The sequence below is a fragment of the Idiotropiscis lumnitzeri genome, chromosome 3 (genome assembly GCF_059441095.1).
Source record: "Idiotropiscis lumnitzeri isolate Australia: NSW breed Sydney's pygmy pipehorse chromosome 3, RoL_Ilum_1.0, whole genome shotgun sequence".
Classification (NCBI taxonomy): Eukaryota; Metazoa; Chordata; class Actinopteri; order Syngnathiformes; family Syngnathidae; genus Idiotropiscis; species Idiotropiscis lumnitzeri.
The window spans coordinates 9,242,995-9,262,468 of NC_142393.1; the positions used below are offsets into that span (position 1 = coordinate 9,242,995).

Below are 19,474 nucleotides of genomic sequence, written 5' to 3' on the forward strand. Positions count from 1 at the left end.
CATATTTCCAAATCAATACATAAAATGAATGCTTTCAATTGTTCTCATTTTGGAATCTTCAAGGTGACCACTTCTCAATGTTTATGACACTAAGAAACCATTTAAACCTTTGTAAACGGTGCTCACTCAAGGCGCCCAAAAATGGGCTGAGGAGACGAATTTCTTGCAAAGAGCTCAAGGACCATCTGTCTGCCTCTTAAAGCTGCAATTAACACTTTTAATGGGTCTGATCATTAATTACAGTTGGCAGCGTGCACTTCCAGTGGTTTAGAAAATAACATCTCTAAATGCATTGAACAGCTCTGTGGGAAAAACAAAGGGAGGAACTTGCTGCCACCTGCTGGTACATGGTTACATAATCAGGGGGTGACGACTGCACTGGATTGTCAACCGTTTATATACAGTAGCCAAATTCAATGCACATTGGACGTCTGGAATTTTGAAAGAAGCCCACTTTGTCCAGGTCCTGATTTAGCAACTTTTCTGACCTGTCCAGCAACTATTTTTCCACCAAAAAATAAAGAGTAAAAAATGACATCAGTCGCCTTAAGCAACATTATTTCACTATTACTTAATTATTAATTCATTATTACACCTCTTATAAATACGTTAAAACTATCTCAGGCAAAGTTGAGGTTAGCATGATAGCCTTGTTCGACTGGTCTAAACCAAAGTGTCTGTGTAATTTTTAGTCTTGATATATTTCCCCAAAAGGAGAAGTTCTTTATTTTAATTCATATTCACAATTTAGACTTCAGCGGACTAGACACGTCATGTCATCAAGATTTGGCCTCGGTTGATTTCATGATAGCCAGTCAGTGTGGCTCCTCAAAATGTAGAAATAGAATATTGAGCAATCGAGCAGAACATGTGGCAGTTGCCAGTCAGTAGAGCTTACACTACCTCGGGTGACATCAGTATGTCTTTTAGTAGACATGGTTCCAATTAGATCACCATAATGTTTTGCAGAGTTAGGGACTAAAAAAAAAAAAAAAAACAACAACTCGTGAAAATCAATATGGCTGAGAAGGGAGACTTTGATGTTACTCTGGCTCTACCATCTGAACATGACATTTAACTGATCAGATGTGTGGATCATAAACTTTTGGTCATCTAGTGCAAATTATAAATTCAGTTTTATCTTCTACGCAGTCAGAAACAGCATCAAGATGTGCTGCACATTCAAATATTTTTTTCTTTTTTTTGCAAGTAGTTATTTGCGTTAGTGCTCTCTTTAATTTCCTTGGCTCTCTTGACAACCAATGCAGCTGCTTTTTAGAAATGTCTAAAATTAATTATACATCCATCCATTATCTGTACCGCTTCTCCTCATCCGTATCTAACTGTTAAAACAAAACTAATGCATTGAATATAGCAAATATTTCAACATTTCCAGTGAATTTGCACTAGCGTTCAATGAGCCATCTACTAGCTGGATGTTTACACAAAAACAAAACTGCCCTCTGTTTAAAATCCACCTCATGCCTCCCTGGTGGTTTCATTATTGTTCCATGCAGCGAGTGGAATACCCCTGAGGCGTGTCTGGATTGGATTCCTCCGAGAGGTTACGCCACTTCGCCAATGCTACACAGTAAACATCGCACCACACCTTCGAGACCTATGCTGATGCGTGTGATTTTAAGAGTGAACAAGACAACTGCATTCATTACCTTTTAAAATCCAAAATGTCTTTGAAGGGGCGGAAAAAAGAAATCGCAGAATGTTTGGCAAAGAATTTAATTTAATTTTATTAAAATAGTGAAGACAACTTTCTTACCGAGTTGACAAAACATTTGACCTGCTAAATGAGACATAATAAAACAAATACAAATTAGTTTCCAAATCACTTTAAATATTCTAAACAACTGCTTCAAACGTCCAGCACGTTGCAGCGAGTGCTAAAAACGTTTGGACAGCTCAGATACTGCTGAGGGGTAACTGTTCAAGAAAACTACTGCTTTTGCCAAAATGTGCAAATTCATCGACTTCCATGGTCACCCGCGCTCATCGTTTGACGGGCTTCAGTTGCATCAATCAAAAACAAAATGTACAGATGTAAAAGATGACGAATGACAAAAAAAAAAAACACTACTCCATTGTCTTAAGAAAATGTAGAGGGGGAAAATGTAAATGTGGGTTTCCTCTTAAAGCAGCTGAGTTTCTAAACAAAGGTCCTCTTAAAAAAAAAAAAGGGGGCGGGGACAAAAGTTTGTGTGTGTGTGCGTGTGTGTGTATATGTGTGCTTTACTTTCCAAGCCAAGACGATGCAACGCTCTTGAGCTTCCTTCAATGTCCATTTGTTGTCATTTTAGGTAGATGTTCGTGCATATATTTACAAAGAGGCACCTGCATATGTCGAATGTGCAGCAATAGGATAAGCGCCATCTCCACCCTTGTCATTTGCAAATCCCATTGCATCGCTATTGCCGTTCTCCCGCCGCACCATACTGATTAATGCTTTTTAAGTATTGTTAGTGTTGCAGGTTTAAGTGTAGTGAGCATTGTACTGCTGGGTTCGACGAGTAGGGATATTGTACGGACAGTTTGACGGGGCAGAGCTGTGCTAAAAAACAGGCAGTCTGGTGGAGGTCAGAGTACAAGCGTTGATATCCTCGGTGTGAGAGGCTCTGTGCAGGGACGGTTCTGAGGCACTGTGGTTTATCTTAGGCAAGGCGTGCTGAAGAAGCTCGATAGAGGACAGGATCTTGTCAATTAAAAACAAAACAAAAAAATCATTAGAATTAAATCCAGCTTGAGGTTGAAATCTGAAGCAAGCAAGAGAGAAGAAAGCAGTTGCTCACTTGTGGGAAGAGCGGCCTCTCATCCTTGGACTTCTTGATGCAGTCGGCAACCAACCTTTTCATGGCTTTGGGGCAGTTCTTGTAGAGTTTACTGAGGTCAGGTGACAGATAGCCCCGTCCCACCATGAAGATAATCTGAAAAGGAAAAAGACTTGTAAAACAATGCTTGATGAATATATGAGAAGGACAACTGATGTAGAGATGGTGGCGCCGCAAGACGATTAGAAGACGTGGGTTAATTTACACGTGATTTATGTACAAACCCAAATTCCAATGAATTTGAGATGTGTAAAATTGAAATATATTGAAAAAAAAAAATCAGTGGGAACATTAAATATTTTGTTTGAGTTTGTACATTCAGCCACAAAATGGGGTACTGCATATTATCATAGCTACTAAATAATTTGCCGTACAACAACAAATAAAATCTTATTGCTGTACAAAGGTACGTTTAAATGAACAAAATTATATGAAGTCAAACAACACAATCAAAATAGCCAATCCAAAACCAAATAAATATTGACACAAGGTGACAAAAATTACTTTAAAAAATAAATATAATTGACTCTAAACTATTTGAAAATGTGCAAATATGTTTCATTCAAAGAAACACTTTGAGCCCCCCAAATTTTTTTTAATGTTCTGTTCCTCCTCACTACCCCACCCACCGCTTAAATCTTCTGCTTTCTTGCCTTTTTAGAGCAAAATTAATTTAGGACTTTTACTTTTTATTCTTCATTAAAAGTAGGCGTTTTTCAAGTCGTCACTTATTTCCTAATTTCCCCTAAATGAATAGATAAAAAAAAAAAAAAATGCTAACTAACTTTGGTTTCCTGATCAAAACCTCAAATAAAGTGAGCAAGTTGCAGAAAAATGGGCCATCTTGGATCATGTCCTCCGATAAGTATTCCATCATGGATGGATTCTTGCCTGCCCCCTAGTGGACGCAAAGCTCTCAGCATGTGCTTCGTTTGATTACGCCTTGGGCCAGCTCTGGTCACAGGCACTCCAAGCACGAGTGCTATTATGAAGTCATGCTGCAGTGAGAAAAGATGATACACGGCAATGCGCAATGTAGTAATTTGCACGTACAACAAGAAGGAAAGCGCTACTTCTGCCTTGCTCACTCATTGGAATATTTTACATTCATTGACGGTTTTCATACATATATTTACTGTATCTATGACTTCAGACTATAAAATAGACGATAATGCCTTCCAACTTGTGAACAAATTTACATTACATCGCCGCGAAAGAAAGAGAATCTGCCATAAAACGAGGACCCCCTCGCCCCCCATACATGATTTCCAGATCATCCGAGTATGAAAATATATAGGATAGAAAATGTAAGTGAGCATTGGGTAAGATATTCCAATTTGAATGTAGCTACAATGCGTATACAGTGCGTAAGGAGCCATACACAATCCAGGTCAGGCCATGTGACCTGAGAAGGGACATAAAACCACACACATCTAGAGTTGTGTTACTGATTCTAAAGTTAGGTCAATGGCTACACAGCGCAAAGCCACAACCGCAACCCCCTTCCAGACAGCATGTTTTCCCTCTCCCCAATACACCTGGACCTAGTCGGAACAAGACCAGAATTTTTGCCACATAGAGCTTGAATTATTCTTACAGCACCACATCAAGAACGTCTGGATACCAAGTTCGAATAGCTTTAACACACTTGAGAAGATAGAACGAATTCATGATCAAGCTCGCCTTTGAAGAGAAGCCTGAGCTAAATTGTCATATTAAGCCAACGGGATACTTTGGCATCTTTTCACAAGACAGACTGCGGAATGAAAATTGAAAAGCTGAAGGAGGAAAGATTAGAGGAGGAATTCGACCACATGCTGAAAAATGTCACTTGTAACAGGGAACCTCCCAACAAATTTACAGTGGCGACGGACATCATTACGATCATGTGTATGTGGATAGCTTCAGGGTGGTATGAAAACTCTCAGATAGCCTGATAATTTAAGTAGAGTTTGCAGTATAAATGGTTGACAGGCCCAGCAGGAGATAAACTGATGATTGGCCAATGGACACGTTTGTGTGTTGTCGTCATTCTCCTCTAGAACTTTTCTTTCCCTTTTTTCTTTTTTAAATCTATAAAGAGATGCGTCATGACTGTTGGACTTGTTTATTTTCTCTTCACCCAGCTCGAGGTTAGCTTTACTTTGGTTGAATCGGTTCCAAAATGATTAGTCCGAGCATGAGTTGAGTGTCAGTAGCAGGTCACAGCAAAAACAGGCCTGGGAATTGTGCCATCAGAGCATTAGCTCACTATTTTGGCTTCAGACAAATAATATGGATAGAAACTGAGAGTTGAGTAACCCCTGTGAAGAAACTGTATTCTCAAAAATGTTGAGAACAAAATGCATCCTTTTACATACAACAAATGTTTCTGACTGGGAAAATACCTGATCTCTGTTTGCTATCTGGGCGTACGGGAGCTCTCCTGTCATGAGCTCAAAAAGAACAATTCCATAGGAATAGACATCTGATTGGAAGCTGTAGGGATTGTTATCCTGCATCCGTATGACTTCGGGAGCCTTTAAAGAGACAACACGTTTCTTGGCACGAGTGTTTTCTTCAAACATTTTGTTGCTGTACAAACGAGTATGCTTGTTTACACACCATCCAGAGAATTGAGCCAGAGGGCTGCTCCACCTGATGCGAGCCGCTCCACCTGGCCTTTACCGTCGCAAGACCAAAATCGCCAATTTTCACCGTCAATCCTTCATGCAAAAAGATGTCTTCCCGGCTGTCAAGGATTCATAGCGGAAATGCTGAGAAAATACACATCTAGAGCAACTTGGCAGAGATTTGAGACACAGGCACAGCTGTTGAAGGATACTGTTGGACTTCATGTCACGATGGATGATGTTCTTTGCATGTAGATAGCTGAAAAGCAATACGTCGCATGAAATCAGGCAGTTTGAGTTTAAAATCACACACATTGCTTTCCGTCGGACTTACTCCATGCCCTGAGCTGTCTGCCTGGAGATGTCTATAAGCTGGATCATCTTGAAGTTGGTCTCCAGGACATGAATGTGTTTGTAGAGGCTGCTGCCCTCGCACCACTGGGCCACAATGGCCAGGTTGTCCTTTGTCATGAAGCCCATAAACAACAGGATGTTGACATGTCTGGTTTTTCTACGAACAAGAGGGAAATCAGCGTAACGTGATAAGATCAAACATTGCAACAGAGGAGTCACTATTTGGCACAGCAAATGAGTACAATGCATTTTAAAGGAGCTTTAACGGTAATGTCCCACATTTCTTACCTTAGGACAGCGACTTCGTTTTTAAATGCTTGCAACTGCTCTGGAGTAGGGTTGGTCACCTTTAAAATCTTCACCGCTACATCACCTATGTAATTTAAACAAAATCAATAAAAAAAAAAATAAAGGAAAGAGAAACACGTGTACTTGCATTCGCTGTGAAGCAACATGCATCAAGCATTTGTGGCTGCACTAGAACGAGCCCTGCCCCTTCTGCCCCCATCATTCCTACCATGCCATTTCCCTTTGTATACAGTTCCAAAGGAGCCTGAACCAATGCGGGACTGAAGATACACCTCACTGGCTTCAATCTCCCAGTAGTAGCTAGAATCGCGCTTCTCCCGGGGCCTCTGGGTGTTGACAAAATCAAAAAGGTGCAAATGTGACTAACCACACGACAATGTGCTTCGAATGGCAAGTTAACGAGGCATTCAAAGGAAGAAATTACTATTTTATTCTTCTCCTGAGTATTGAAGGACGTGGCCCTCTCTCGTTGGGCCGGTGCTGGGGTTTTGGCTTGGGACTGGGACCAGCCAGTAGGACTCTGGTTGGGGGAACTCCCAGCTGTAGAAAGTAGGATATAAGGGGCAATAAGTAAATAAATGCAGTCAGGAGGATCATATCATCAAAGCATGCACAGACGCAAAATATTATTGTGATGCAGCAAAAAAAAAAAAAATTACCTGAGTCATGATTCCGCATTGCATCCTAGAGAGACAACAAAAACAAATCCCATCACATAAAGTTGACGTTCACACCACCGATGTAAAAGCAGGTAGCATGTTCGGAAGTCAGGCTGTAGAGAGCAGCACAACACACGCGCTCTGCTTTCTAACCTTTTCTGGACTCTCAGATGAGGTCTCAACAAAAGACTGGGAGAAGCGGACAATACCTACTTTCCTCTTCAGCCAGAATCTATGGCACCAGGAGGTGGGGAAGGTATTCAGGCAGTCTAGCTACTCCCCCAACAGGGGGATGAGAAAAAACAGTGAGGGCAGCAAGGAAAATGAAAAGGAACACAGGGAAGGAAAATGAGGAATAGACAACAGGAATGAAAAGAGTAATGTCAGGTATATAACTGAAGAGAATAATTAAATAATTGCGGGAACAGGAGGAAGCGTAAAAGGTTAAACAAGGACTTGGGAGGAGTTGGTGGAGGAGCCTCGTACAAGTTACTTAATAATTTCATTAGAAAAGATCAAATACGGGAGGTGCATCGGAATGCCCGAGATGTATATTAAAACCTGATTAATTTTTAGGGAATGGTGGCTGCGCCTAGAGGTACACCAAGAGGCCCACGTTGTGCGTAGTTACCTCAATCATACTGCTGTCGACAGGCAGGGTTGTGCTAACCATGTGGACGTTCGGCGTTGAAGTGGAGCGTTGCCGCTGCGAAAGGCCGCCGCCTGTGGGCGAGTAGGGCGTGGCATAGTTGAAGGCATGCGGCGTTGAATATCGGTGGGCAGAGCTGCGAGGGCGAGAGAATGCAATATTAAGTTCAAATGCTACCGTACGTATCTGGCGTCTGATCTCGTCACACTGTGTTGTTGTTATTGACGACAGGCCAAGTTTGAGTCGGGGACCGCAGCAGTGTCAGCGGCGTTTTGTGTACAACAACTGGACTAGCCACGTCAAGGTTTTTGATTGACGGTTCGCTTGTCTTGAGCGGCTCATGCATGACTTGAAAAAAAAAAAAAATCAGCGTTTACTTTTTAATGCTTAACAATCAATGCCACCGTGGTGTGCTAGCTGAATACTTTCGGGTGAAGAAGGAAAACGGGAAATATTGGGTTCGCTTCACTAACGTGTTAACACAACTGTTTTTCAGAGAGAAAATAGTAAATGCAGTTCATTAGTTCCAGCTCCCAATACACCATACTTTAAGCTTTTTTTAAATAAAGAAAATACCACTGTATCGTTGAAAAACTAACTAAATTGCTCCGGGTTTTTTTTCACTGTGATTTGAAGCTTGCTCATAATTTTAGCCCATAATACAAAAGTAAAAAAATAACAAAAAAAAAGCTTCGGACTTCAAAAATATGTATACATACATACACAGATATGCATATACCCACTACGGCTGTGCAAGGTGGTGACTCAAAGTGAGGTATGAATTAGCGGGTTAAAAACGAACGCTGAATCAGAATTTTCAGATTGGAGTGAGAACGAATTATAGCATATTACAGTATGGATTGCCACTGGAATGTTTGAACGGCAAAACTCACGTATGTATGTGGGAAGTGAACATGCTTGCTGTGAAGCGCAATGACTTGGAGGACAACACCCATAGTGTTTGCCTGTGTATGGGAATATTAAGCCACCATGAGCATTAAAATTAAATTCAACTGCTACGCAGTCAGTCTAAAAAGCCCATCTAGACAGTCTTTCAGTGCTTTTGTCGTTTGTTTGCTGTTTGGCCTCTCCCAGCAACAAGCGAAATGACAAACTTGGAAGAAAGACTGGAGAGACAAATTCCTCAAGGTTAGCTTAGCGCTAGCTAGCTAGCTGGTATGATTTAAAACTGGACCAGAAGCAAAGAAAAAGGACCCTGGGGTCTGCTTTTTGGCCAGAATACGACAAGGAATGCTGGAAATTTAAAGAAAATATTTTAAACTAAAAAGGAAAATCTTTCTGTGGGATAACTGAATCAATGCGCCGGTGTACACCATAGATTCATTTTCAAATACCGGTAAGTGATTATGATGAGGCTTTGGATTCAAAGACAGCCTGCAAGCCCGCAGTTTTCTGTGATGTCACATGTTGATGTGCCGCCAGCATGATACTGTACTGTTAATGCTACCCAAAAACTGGACTAAAAGTAGCCACTACCAGAAAATCGAGTTTCAAAACAGTTCTTAGGATTGCTCTGCATGTAACACCTTACACTGTGAGTGTGCTAATTTGGCAGCTCATAGTGCTTTTAAACAAGTTTGAAGTGCTACTGAAACAACAGGCTCTTTTCACATATCCTGTTATATCAGCCCTTGGACTGGTAAGCCCGCATAAAGCTGAGAACGTCATTAGAAACAGGATTTGATTCAATTCCTATTAATGCTCTTTGCAAATTACAACACAACTTCCAATTGTGTATCAAACATCACCGTTTGCAAAAAAAAAAATGGCGCGGATGCAGCACCAACTGACACGATGACATCACCAAGTGTAGAAAATTTAATTAGAGGTGTACTTCACTATAAAAAATAATGCTTTTGAGATACGGTATGTTAAAACACCTTAATCTGACTAAACATCGGTCAACCGGAATAAGATGCATATTAAGAGGCTGAATAAAAGTTGGCATAGTGCCATCTGTGGCCTCTTATACTCTACACCGGCCCTCAAAACCAGCTTTTTTGCCAACTCACTGCTCTGTTTATAAGATACCATTTTGAGAAAAAAAGTGTTAATAATTCGCTTCACCTTCTGTGCATATACAGAGAAGACTGTTTTTCAAAGCAAGGTGACGATGAACGCAGGTCAAACAGACCAAATAATGACAGGAAGTCCAAAAGTTAGAATTCAGTTTAGTAATGAGATGTGGTCATTTGTCAGGTCTGCGGAGGGTAGTAAGCCTCGCTCGTGAAATGGAGAACTTGGAGGTGGGGCGAGTGAAATCAGTTCAGTAATGTTATTTTAATGCAAAGCCGATATTAGAAAAGTGACATCACATCAGTCCTTCTCAAATAATGGGGCGGGCCTCTTTTCAGTAGTGGAACGGCTCAACGGGTGTCAAATGTGACTATTCATATCCGCGGCAATAATGCAATGAGTAATAGTCATGTAATGAGCAGCGTAGCACATTGCTTAATATATCATTGGAAAGCTAAGATGATTCTCTTTCTGATTTCGACACCACTTCATTTCTAAATACAACGTGACTGTTTTTTGTTCTGTTTTACTTTGCCGGCTCACTAACAATATATGCCGGAATAAATGGCGAATTGAATTTCTTTAGTAAACTAATATTGTTTGTAACATTATTATGTATTGCTGAATAATTTTACACACTTCAATCGCTTATGCAAGCATTTTGTCTTTGCTTACTGACATGGTTTGAATTAAAATTGTTATTTAAATCATGGCTGGTGCAATTGAATATTTATGGACTCCATTATTCCCTAGATTTTTCCATTAGTTCATCAAATAAAAAATAATTTGAAAAAAAATAATAATTGTATTATTAATTAATAATTAATAGAAAAAAATGTCTGAAAGTATTATTTTGGATAAGTAATAACAAAACCAATTACACAACAATTAAGCAAAAACACCTCTGACGGATCAACATACTTGCCATCATTTTCAAATCTGAGGGGGACTTCGTAGGTACCGAATAATGCAAAGGGCAACGAGTTGGATGTGCACTTCGGAGGCTACTTCAGACTCAATTATGTGTCATCTATGGCGGCAAATAATTATTTTAGTAATAGATTACACTATTATATTACCATAAATTGACTATGACTCAGTCACTGGTTTGGTTCGTATTGGAGCGTCGTCAATAATCAATGTACAGTAAGTTTGTTGCGCAGTTAAATTTCATTTCATTCTTTTACACCGGACTGCACCACTGCTGTATTTTTTTATTCATCAGTATTGTTTTTGTGTATGTCCAGATACTGTTCATTGGGGATCTGTGTGCTTCGCTGCGTCAAGACGTACCTTGGAAAGCGAGTTAACGATTCCCTCATTCGCCGAGACGTTAACGGGGGAAGTGAAGGGGCGCCACTTTCACCAGGTGTTGGACACAAACTGAAAAAAGAGACATTGGGTGACGAAACCTTAAGTGCGAATAGTGTTATGTTGGAGAGACGATATCTAGTGGGGACACTTACAGAAGTTGTCGGATATTGCTCCAGTCCACACACATGGTGGGTACTTTGGTGCTACAATGCTCATGGAACTTGTAGCCACACGTTTGGCAACGGAAACCGTTCAAAAGAAACTTCTGACAAATGTCGCAGAATGCTAGCTTCAGATATGTTTTCCGGACCTAAAACATGAGCAACATTTGTACATCTATTCCTTCGGCGCACACAGTTATTCGGGGTTAGCGTTAAAACACTTACAAAATTATGTGTGGTGAGAGGGACATGATCTAAAACTTCCACCAGCAACTCTTCACCGATCAGGGAGGTCGAGTCGGTATTCCAGTCCATACGTAGTTTTTTACTGTTACACACATAATAGCAATATACTTTATTTATATCAAGGAAAACAGGTATAATATGCAGCAAGTATGTTTGTTTTTAAACCCGACATTAAAAGGGTTTGAAGCTCACCTCCTCTGCCCTGGGTGTAGTCTAAAAACAGCACAGCAATGAGGCTGCAGGCCTCGCACCTTTAAGGCTTTAATCAGGCAGCTCTGCAGAGTCATACCTGGCCGTACGTTTACCTAAAGGAGACAGCATATTACATTTGAAGAATTTAGCCTTTTGGCAGAATTCGGCAGAATTTCCTTAAATGGAAACTCAAGACAGCACCGATATGCCTTTTGCTAAACATTAAAGAAATCCGCTCACCACAGTACGCTGCTGGTTTGGGAGGTAGACGCGGATGGTGCTGCTCGCCTTCGAGTCGGGTATCTTGCTGTCATCTGAGGAGCGACGCTGGCAAGGAAATCCCTGGACCATAGTCGGTGAAAGGCACGGGCCCTCGAAGGCTGAGTCCTTCATTCCAAAGCCATTGCTCAGGGTCTTCCATGCTCCCTGGAGGTGCTCCATCAGTAAAGCCAAGTGCTCTCAACGGTCTGGAAAAAATGAACCATGCGCAAACTTTGAATGCTTTAAAAGCTCACATTATCAGCTGACATCATCAATATTACATTAGTCTGTTTTCTAAATGAGAGGGATGCAGTGTGGAGACTCCATGTCAAAGTGTATGAAACTAACAGGCAGCAAACAACAAGAGGTAGGTATTTCTATTAAGTCTATTGCTCAGTCAATTTAAGAGTGCATTGAACTATAGGAAATAACTTGCATGACATTCGCCTCGAGAAATGCCATAATTCTTCACGGTAAGCCTTCAAGGAAGTGGAAATGTTGAGACTTTGGTTCCAACTGACAGAGCATCACACTGTTGCTGCAGATGTCTGCATCTTCATTTCCAAACATTTCGGCAGCATGCCAAAGCAATTTACAGGTCAAAAGCAAATAAATACAAAATCACCAAGTTTAAACCAACAGTAGTGTTGGTGGATGGAACGCAACTAATTTGAATCCTGAAGAGCAAGATGACAATAGCTAAGTGTTTATAAGGGCTCAATGGCAGATGCTAAATTAGCAGGGCAGAATTTTTTTTTTTTTTTTTTACATTTTATTGAACTGCCCTTTTCTGGATTAGACAGACAGGCTCCTATTTGTCAACAAAAAAAGAGCAACATGTGCTCCAATGCATGGTTCTGTTACCACATTAACCAAACAAGACAACTTTTACAAATATTATAAAATAAAATATATACGTGAGGAAAATCAAGTTTTCCTTTTTGCCAATTTGTGCCAAAATTTGGCGGGGGGAAATTACAACAGGTGATTACTTAGTGAATTTTCCCCATTGTGACCAAGGAAATTTAGCCCAATGCCTTTCGCTTGCTGACCAGTATCTACTGAGAAAATGTTGAACAGTTAAAACTAGGAAATAAAATAACGCAAATGCTCTTCCTCTGCATTCACACTGTGACGTCACGTCGACTAGCTCAGATCATCATGAGACGATATGCTGCTGTTGAATGCTGAGGTCGTTAAAAGGTATACCAAACTCAAAACATCGCAAAAACAACCTGACATACAGGTCATCGTAGATTCTGACTTTGGTGCCATTTGCACACAAAATGTCAACATTGCTCCATCGATCCAAACATACCGCGCCATGTTTTTGTTGCAGTGGTCTTTTACTGCCGCAAACACACCACTTCAATGTTCACTCTGTTGTGAACACTCAAGGCCATTAGATTCTACTATAAACACACAGGTCAACCCAGATAACACAATACTCAAAATACTTAGAGATGTGTGTGAAAACACCCGTCCAATAACTTCCATCAATAAATCCCGGTGTTATATGTACTTCATAAAGTCTTTCGATGACATTTTGTGGTTGATTCTGAAAATTCCTTTTCTGTCACAGCTTTGCCAATCAGATAATAAACCATTAATTTGATAACATTCCTTCTTAATATTATCAATGTGGAGGCTGAGGAGCAGGATAAAAACAGGCATGGGTTACAACATCGTGCTGACATAAACCCTCCAAGTTACATCAACGTGGCAAACAGAGCCTTCCACAAGTATGTCAGGAAACCTCAACGAAATTCAACAGATCAAGCCTTCACTAAAATGACAAGGCACTACTAGCAAATGGAGGGAACAGAGAGCAGTCAAGCTATGTATTAACACGATTCTAATTAGAACAGGAGTTTATAGCCAGGCTTTTTGTTGCAACTTCGGTGCTCCATCCTCATGGAAGCATGACAAGCTCTGACCAAAAAAATAATGTCTAGCTTAAAATAAACTGAGTAGAACATTTTCGACGTGTCGTTCTAAACGCGGTGTTTCGGTTGCGCTGTAGTGAAAAGTGCTGCGTTTGCATCTACCGTGTAACGTGACCTGTCTGAAAGAAACCGAATATCTTGCTAACGTACGGCGTTTTGCAGTGAGTGTGCACACTAAAAGGTTCGAAAACAGTAGGTGAAGCGGGGTGTGCCTCGAACTAAATTCAAGTTTGGTTTTTTTCATACGTGTGAAGGGGTGGAGGGGGGTTGATTATTACACTGCACTTTCTGTATCATTCTGCAGAGAAAGGAGGGTGCTAATCACATCCAATGCATGTAGTAGATTTTTTTAACGCATCTTTCCCTCTTGAAGTGTGTTTTAGGTAAACAAACACTCGGGCAATCGATGTACAGCATGTAACGTGTAGTTATGTTGTCACAGCCAAAATAATTTTCTCCAGTACGATCGCTTTTAAAGCTTGTAGGTATCGCGGAAAAAAAATCACTTTACTATATTGTCGTGCATACAGCAGGTCAAACCACATAACGCAAAGTAATCGACGAATGTAAACCTTAAATTTGTGGAATCAATGACATTCGTGTCTATTGTTCCATTAATTGACAACAAAGGAGAAAGGGCGACGAGTAAAGTCAAATCATTCGTAACACAGTTGACGCTACTACAGGGGAAGCCGATGTAGGCCCTCAGAAGCGAACGATTATGTTCGCTCACACGCTTTAAAACGCTTTATTTGTTTTCTGGAGACGCGCTTTAAACCTTTGGAGGTTAGCTTTTCCGTGTAGCCACTAGCGTCGCCGCGCTATATGCAGAAAATTGTGCTTTTGTGTGTGGGATCTTACCAAGAGAAGTTGGGAAAGTTGTGCTCCGCCATAACTTGAAGAAAAAGTGGCGTCGGTGACATCATCATACTTGCAACGCATTCAAAGAAAGGGCCAAGTGACTTTGGGACGGAGGGGGGGGGGGGACGCATATCCCGTAAAATGTCGCGATAGTGTACGGCGTGAAGGTCACAAGCTGGTCGCCACAGAAGCTAAGAAAAGTTTCTTCTACCCCTACGTGCGGTTTTGAAAGCAGAGCGGATCGGTCCCTTGAAAAGTGAATCCATCTGCATTCATGATTTTTCTGTTGGGTTGAGCGAAGCTGTTTTACGTTTTAATTCCGGGCCCGTTCCGGAACCCCTTTCGCCTGATAAACAACATTTACAATGGAAGGTAAAAGGCTTGACTCGCGGCGTCTCGCGTCTGTCTGACGACAGCGATTGAAACAAGAGCTCGCAATCGAAACGAGAGACTAGCATCAGTCCCACTGCTCTAAAGCCCTCCCACGCCGACCATGATGTTTTGCCCCCAACACGAAAGAAACACACAACGAAATCAGAGAACAAAAGCTTGTACAGTATTACGTGCCAGGCCAGGGAGATCATTGGGTATTTCATATATCGTATATTACACTAATTAACTATCCAGGGGGTGTACTGGACAGTGCAGTTTAAAAATCAACAAGGATTAACCCACTACGGTTCTGGAGGAAAAGAAAGGTTTTGCACTATTAATTCTTAATAACGTAAGTGCGCCATCATGTGGACATTCGAAGCCAGTGCAACGATATCTCCCTGACTGATGGATCAAAATTGCTCGTGTAATTTCAAATTTTCTTGTATGATTCTCGTACAGGGCAGGCATGCAAAAAAAGTAATTTAAGTTGCGACGTAAAGTATAAACTATTGACATTTAGGCATTGGCAACAGCACAACAAAGGAAGCAATTTGTTTGCTCCAAAACAATTTGCTCGAGTTGCTTTTATGTACAAAAGAAAACAGTTCTGGAAACACTTATTTATTGGTTGAGAAATGCCGGAAAGCCCATTTTCACTCAACAGAAGTTTTGAGTGTACCCGACTTTTTGGGGTGTAGATGTTTATCACCTTTCAGTAAGTGTCAAACTAATTTTCATCGCAAACAACGTACTATATTAATGTTGATTTCCAGCTTTTTCCGGGCGTCATAAAATAGGTATAATGATTGGTTGTTACCTGAGCCTTGTATATGAAAACTAATTATTGTGATAAATCACTGCCGAATACTTTAAGGTAATCCACCCTGTGTCTATTTGTACCATGATGCAACATGGGGAACATCAAACTTTGTTTCTAAAGTACATAACATGCTTTTGAATTAAATTTTTATGAACATATTTTTAATTACAATATACAGCCACTGTGAAATAGGAATTGTCATCTATGAACATTTTTGACATTCCACTTTTAAGTGTGGAACCGACTGCATCTTTCCCTCATATTGATTTTGACTGAGCACTAAGGTGTGTTTGTTGAGATCCTTGAAGGCAGTCATTCCACTTCATTTGGTATGATGAAAAGTTTTGGGGGTGCCGAGGCCCCAAAAAGTTGAGAACCACTGTTTTAGAGAAATTGGCTGGTGGCACTGGCAGACCGTGACAGATCAATTGTCTGATTTTGCACCTTTTTTGGTCATCTTTCAAATGAACTCTTTCAACATTAATGTTTTTCTCAAAGCGATGTGAAAGTGGTCTGAGTATGTGTAGGATTATATATGTATATGTCACTCCACTTTCTTAGAAAACAATTCAATCTGTTCAGTAAAAAAACTTTAAAATGAACGTCATCATTATTTCAAAATGAACATTATTATTATTATTATTATTAGTATTATGCTCTGTCAATTGAAGGAAGAAATGCTGTTTTGGCCCGCTGATTGGTTCGGTCATAGAGGCGTGCCCAGAGTCCTTCGTACTTCATTGGTTGTTATTAGAGCACGCGGCCAATCACAGCGTAGTTTTCTACTCGTTTCCATGAATGACAATTCTGGAACTTCTGCTCATGCTCACACCGCATGTAGCGCAAAGAAGGAGGCGTAAACACAGACAGAGCTTTATAGCTAGCGAGGTAAGAAATAAACTCCAATCGTAAACTGCTCGTTAGATATTAAATTCCGACGGATGTCGAAAGTATAACGAAGTAATCTACCAGGTGAAATTGACACTCGGGCGGTTTCTTTCCGGGAACTTGTACGGTTTGAGCTCGTTTACGAACCTCCGTTAGGCCTGCTAACAGGAGGCCGTCACAGCGACTTTGGCGTGCTTTTCCTGCGCGGGAAATGCCCATTTCTACGTAGATTGCGTTTAAAAACCCAACGGAAAGCTTTTGCTATAGCGCTTTGTTGAATTATCTGCCGGTGAAAGTTTTTTCTTGTCTGAGGCGGAAGCTGTATCGTCGACTGAAGCGTGCCTCTCGGTCGTGATCGTGCGCTGGAGCGCTAGCGTGGGTTAGCTATAGCACGAATCGAGTGTCTCGCGACTGCGCAGCAACGTCAACGTGACTAGGCCCGCGTTAGCGTAGCTACAACGTTTAGCATTTAATTGTTTCCCAACCTCATCCAAGAAGCTTATTCGTTGTGGGGTCGTTTAGACAAGTATTTCGGCAAATGTGTTAAAGTTATATTAGTCCTGTTAAAACGCCAATCTTTACTACGTTGGCATATATTGAACTCGTAAAAAAACAAAAAAACACGGCATGCTGCCATAGCCAATTTATTTGGCGTTCTTCGTTGAGCGATTGAAAGAGATGCAAAAAGCATGCATGGGGAATTGCAGTTAAACAAAATTTTCCTTGTTTGTGCTTTGACAACAAAAAACATTTGCCTTCCCAATCGTCATCCAAAACATTGTCCACTGCTGGGTACTTAAATGAGGTGCTTGATTACACATTAACCCACAATCTTCCCGACTTGATTTCTTCAGCACCATCTGCAAACTGATGTTCGGCCAATGGCGTTCACAGCATGATTCCGTCCTGTAAGTTAGCTGGATAGTTATAGATGAAGCTGAATCCCTCATGCTAAAACAACCCCCTTGGTGGTTGTAGATTAGAAAACCCTTACCCAGGATGTAGGCATGCTAGATGTGCACTCGTGTGTCTATCCCAGATAAGTTGAAATTTTAAATTCTAAGCAGTGAATTTGATTGCTATTTTCTTCCCACGAGTGTTCCTTGTGATTACAATGCAGGTGTTGACATGCTGTGTTTGTCTTTTCAGATTATGGAGATGAGCTGCAGGAGCGAGTGCTTCGGATGTGGCCGCTCGGGGCACTGGATCAAACATTGCCCCAATGTGTGCGGTGGTGTCTCACGAGGACGTGGCCGAGGCAGGGGAAGAGGCAAGGGTAATACTATTTAGGCCAAACCCACCATAGGATTTGTATAACATATTTTCATTGTGTTTTACATTTTCAAGTTGGCATCTTTGCTAGTGTGTTAAAATAATGTAAATAAACCATGCTAGCAAGTTGTAACAGGCTAACTCTTGGTGTGTGTCAATGCAGACATGACTTGCTATCGGTGCGGCGACCCAGGGCACTTGGCGAGAGACTGTGACCAAACTGAAGATGGTGAGCAATGCCCTTGACTTAGTTGAGATGTTAATTAAAATTTCCATCACACCATTGAAGCCCCAATCAATTAATATCTGTTGGGCAGCTGTTGACACTTTGACCCCTCTTCCCTCCTCAGCGTGCTACAACTGCCACAGGACTGGCCACATTTCTCGTGACTGCAAGGAACCCAAAAAGGAGAGGGAGCAACTCTGCTACACCTGTGGCAAGTCTGGTCATATGGCCCGTGATTGTGACGCCAATGAGCTAAAGTGCTACTCCTGCGGCGGCTTTGGCCACATCCAGAAGCTTTGTGACAAGGTGAAATGTTACAGGTGAGTGTTTGTCATCCTTTGCTGTTATCCCGGTGTAACCCTTGCATGTGGCCCCATCTGAGCTATTTTTTTTCCCCCGTAGGTGTGGAGAAATTGGTCATGTTGCGGTGCACTGCACTAAAGCCAGCGAGACCAACTGCTACAAATGTGGAAAGGCGGGCCACCTGGCAAAAGAGTGCACCTGCGAAGACACCGCATAATCGGTGCCCTCTGTTGCCCCTCCTTTTTTTTCAGATTGATGGTTGGTTGTATTATTTTTCTCTGAATCCTCTTCACTGGCCAAAGGTTGGCCAATAGAGGCTAGTCCCAGGCCAGTGAGCCTCTCGACATGTAATGAAAGGGGTGAAAAAAAAATCTTTGCATTCAACACAAATGTTTTAGTTTGGTAGCGGTGTTATGTATAATGCTTTGTTAAAGGACCCCCCTTTCCAAGCCACTGGTGATCAGAGATGAATCAATGGGACTAAACATGGGAATCTGTAGGACCTCTGAGCTTGTGGAAGTGAATATCTTATCAAGAGATAAAAGGGAGTAAACAGAAACCGAACTTCCATGTATGGGTATTTTGGTTTGTTTTTAGTGGGTTGAGTTGGCCAAGGGAGAATGACATGGAAACATTTCATATCATGATGCATTTCAGCACTACACGCAGCTAAGCGGGAGCCGACAACATTTTCTCTTGCAAAGATACAAAGCATTTTGGAGGTATAAAAGGAGCAATGTCTATTGTAGAACTCTGTTTACAATTAAAAGAAAAAAATCAACTTGCTCGGCCAAGGTAGGTGTTTCCTTTAAAATGGCCTTGGAATTATTTTTTGTTCTTTTTACCTTGACAAATTTGAAACACCATGACCGGTTGTCATAACAGGTGAATTAGGAGTTATTTCGGAATGAAAAGTTTTCACAGAAATCAAAAATGTTATTTTTGTACAATATCACTTAGACTACTGTATAAATACCATTTGCTTGTACTCAGTTTTTAAGTCGGAAGGAAAGTGCAACTGAAGTCCTAGAAAATAGAAATGTAATTTTAAACTATCAATAAAGCTGGAGGAGCACGGGGAAGACCATGTCTCAATTCTTTGCGTCACACTACTTTCTCGCTCGTTCTGTCTCATTTTACTGATGCGTA

General features: G+C 41.1%; 2 protein-coding genes across 8 annotated transcripts; one reads left to right on the plus strand and one right to left on the minus strand.

Moving 5' to 3' along the window:
- Nucleotides 1-1,721: 1,721 nt before the first annotated feature.
- On the minus strand, nucleotides 1,722-14,909 carry raf1a (Raf-1 proto-oncogene, serine/threonine kinase a). 2 transcript variants are annotated; one of them, XM_088290345.1, is made up of 18 exons: nucleotides 14,442-14,909; nucleotides 11,614-11,840; nucleotides 11,374-11,486; nucleotides 11,161-11,263; nucleotides 10,927-11,084; nucleotides 10,754-10,843; nucleotides 7,406-7,559; nucleotides 6,928-7,047; nucleotides 6,775-6,799; nucleotides 6,540-6,655; nucleotides 6,324-6,441; nucleotides 6,095-6,179; nucleotides 5,787-5,963; nucleotides 5,665-5,711; nucleotides 5,445-5,563; nucleotides 5,228-5,359; nucleotides 2,802-2,936; nucleotides 1,722-2,704 (listed from the first exon to the last, which is right to left on the minus strand). In XM_088290345.1, exons 2-18 carry the CDS (start codon nucleotides 11,812-11,814, stop codon nucleotides 2,564-2,566), a joined length of 2,034 nt encoding a protein of 677 aa, XP_088146471.1. In that variant the 5' UTR covers nucleotides 11,815-11,840; nucleotides 14,442-14,909; the 3' UTR covers nucleotides 1,722-2,563. The 2 variants fall into 2 exon arrangements, with proteins under 2 accessions (XP_088146471.1, XP_088146470.1); XM_088290344.1 differs by lacking the exon at nucleotides 6,928-7,047 and having other exon boundaries at nucleotides 14,442-14,905.
- Nucleotides 14,910-16,408: 1,499 nt separating this feature from the next.
- cnbpa (CCHC-type zinc finger, nucleic acid binding protein a) lies at nucleotides 16,409-19,407 on the plus strand. Of its 6 annotated transcripts, none has more exons than XM_088291773.1 (6): nucleotides 16,461-16,524; nucleotides 17,379-17,432; nucleotides 17,674-17,800; nucleotides 17,960-18,025; nucleotides 18,147-18,342; nucleotides 18,425-19,407. In XM_088291773.1, the coding sequence occupies exons 3-6, from the start codon at nucleotides 17,677-17,679 to the stop codon at nucleotides 18,540-18,542; spliced, it is 504 nt and encodes a 167-aa protein (XP_088147899.1). In that variant the 5' UTR covers nucleotides 16,461-16,524; nucleotides 17,379-17,432; nucleotides 17,674-17,676; the 3' UTR covers nucleotides 18,543-19,407. The 6 variants fall into 6 exon arrangements, with proteins under 6 accessions (XP_088147897.1, XP_088147898.1, XP_088147899.1 ...); XM_088291775.1 differs by having other exon boundaries at nucleotides 17,674-17,794; XM_088291771.1 differs by lacking the exon at nucleotides 17,379-17,432 and having other exon boundaries at nucleotides 16,409-16,524.
- Nucleotides 19,408-19,474: the final 67 nt, after the last annotated feature.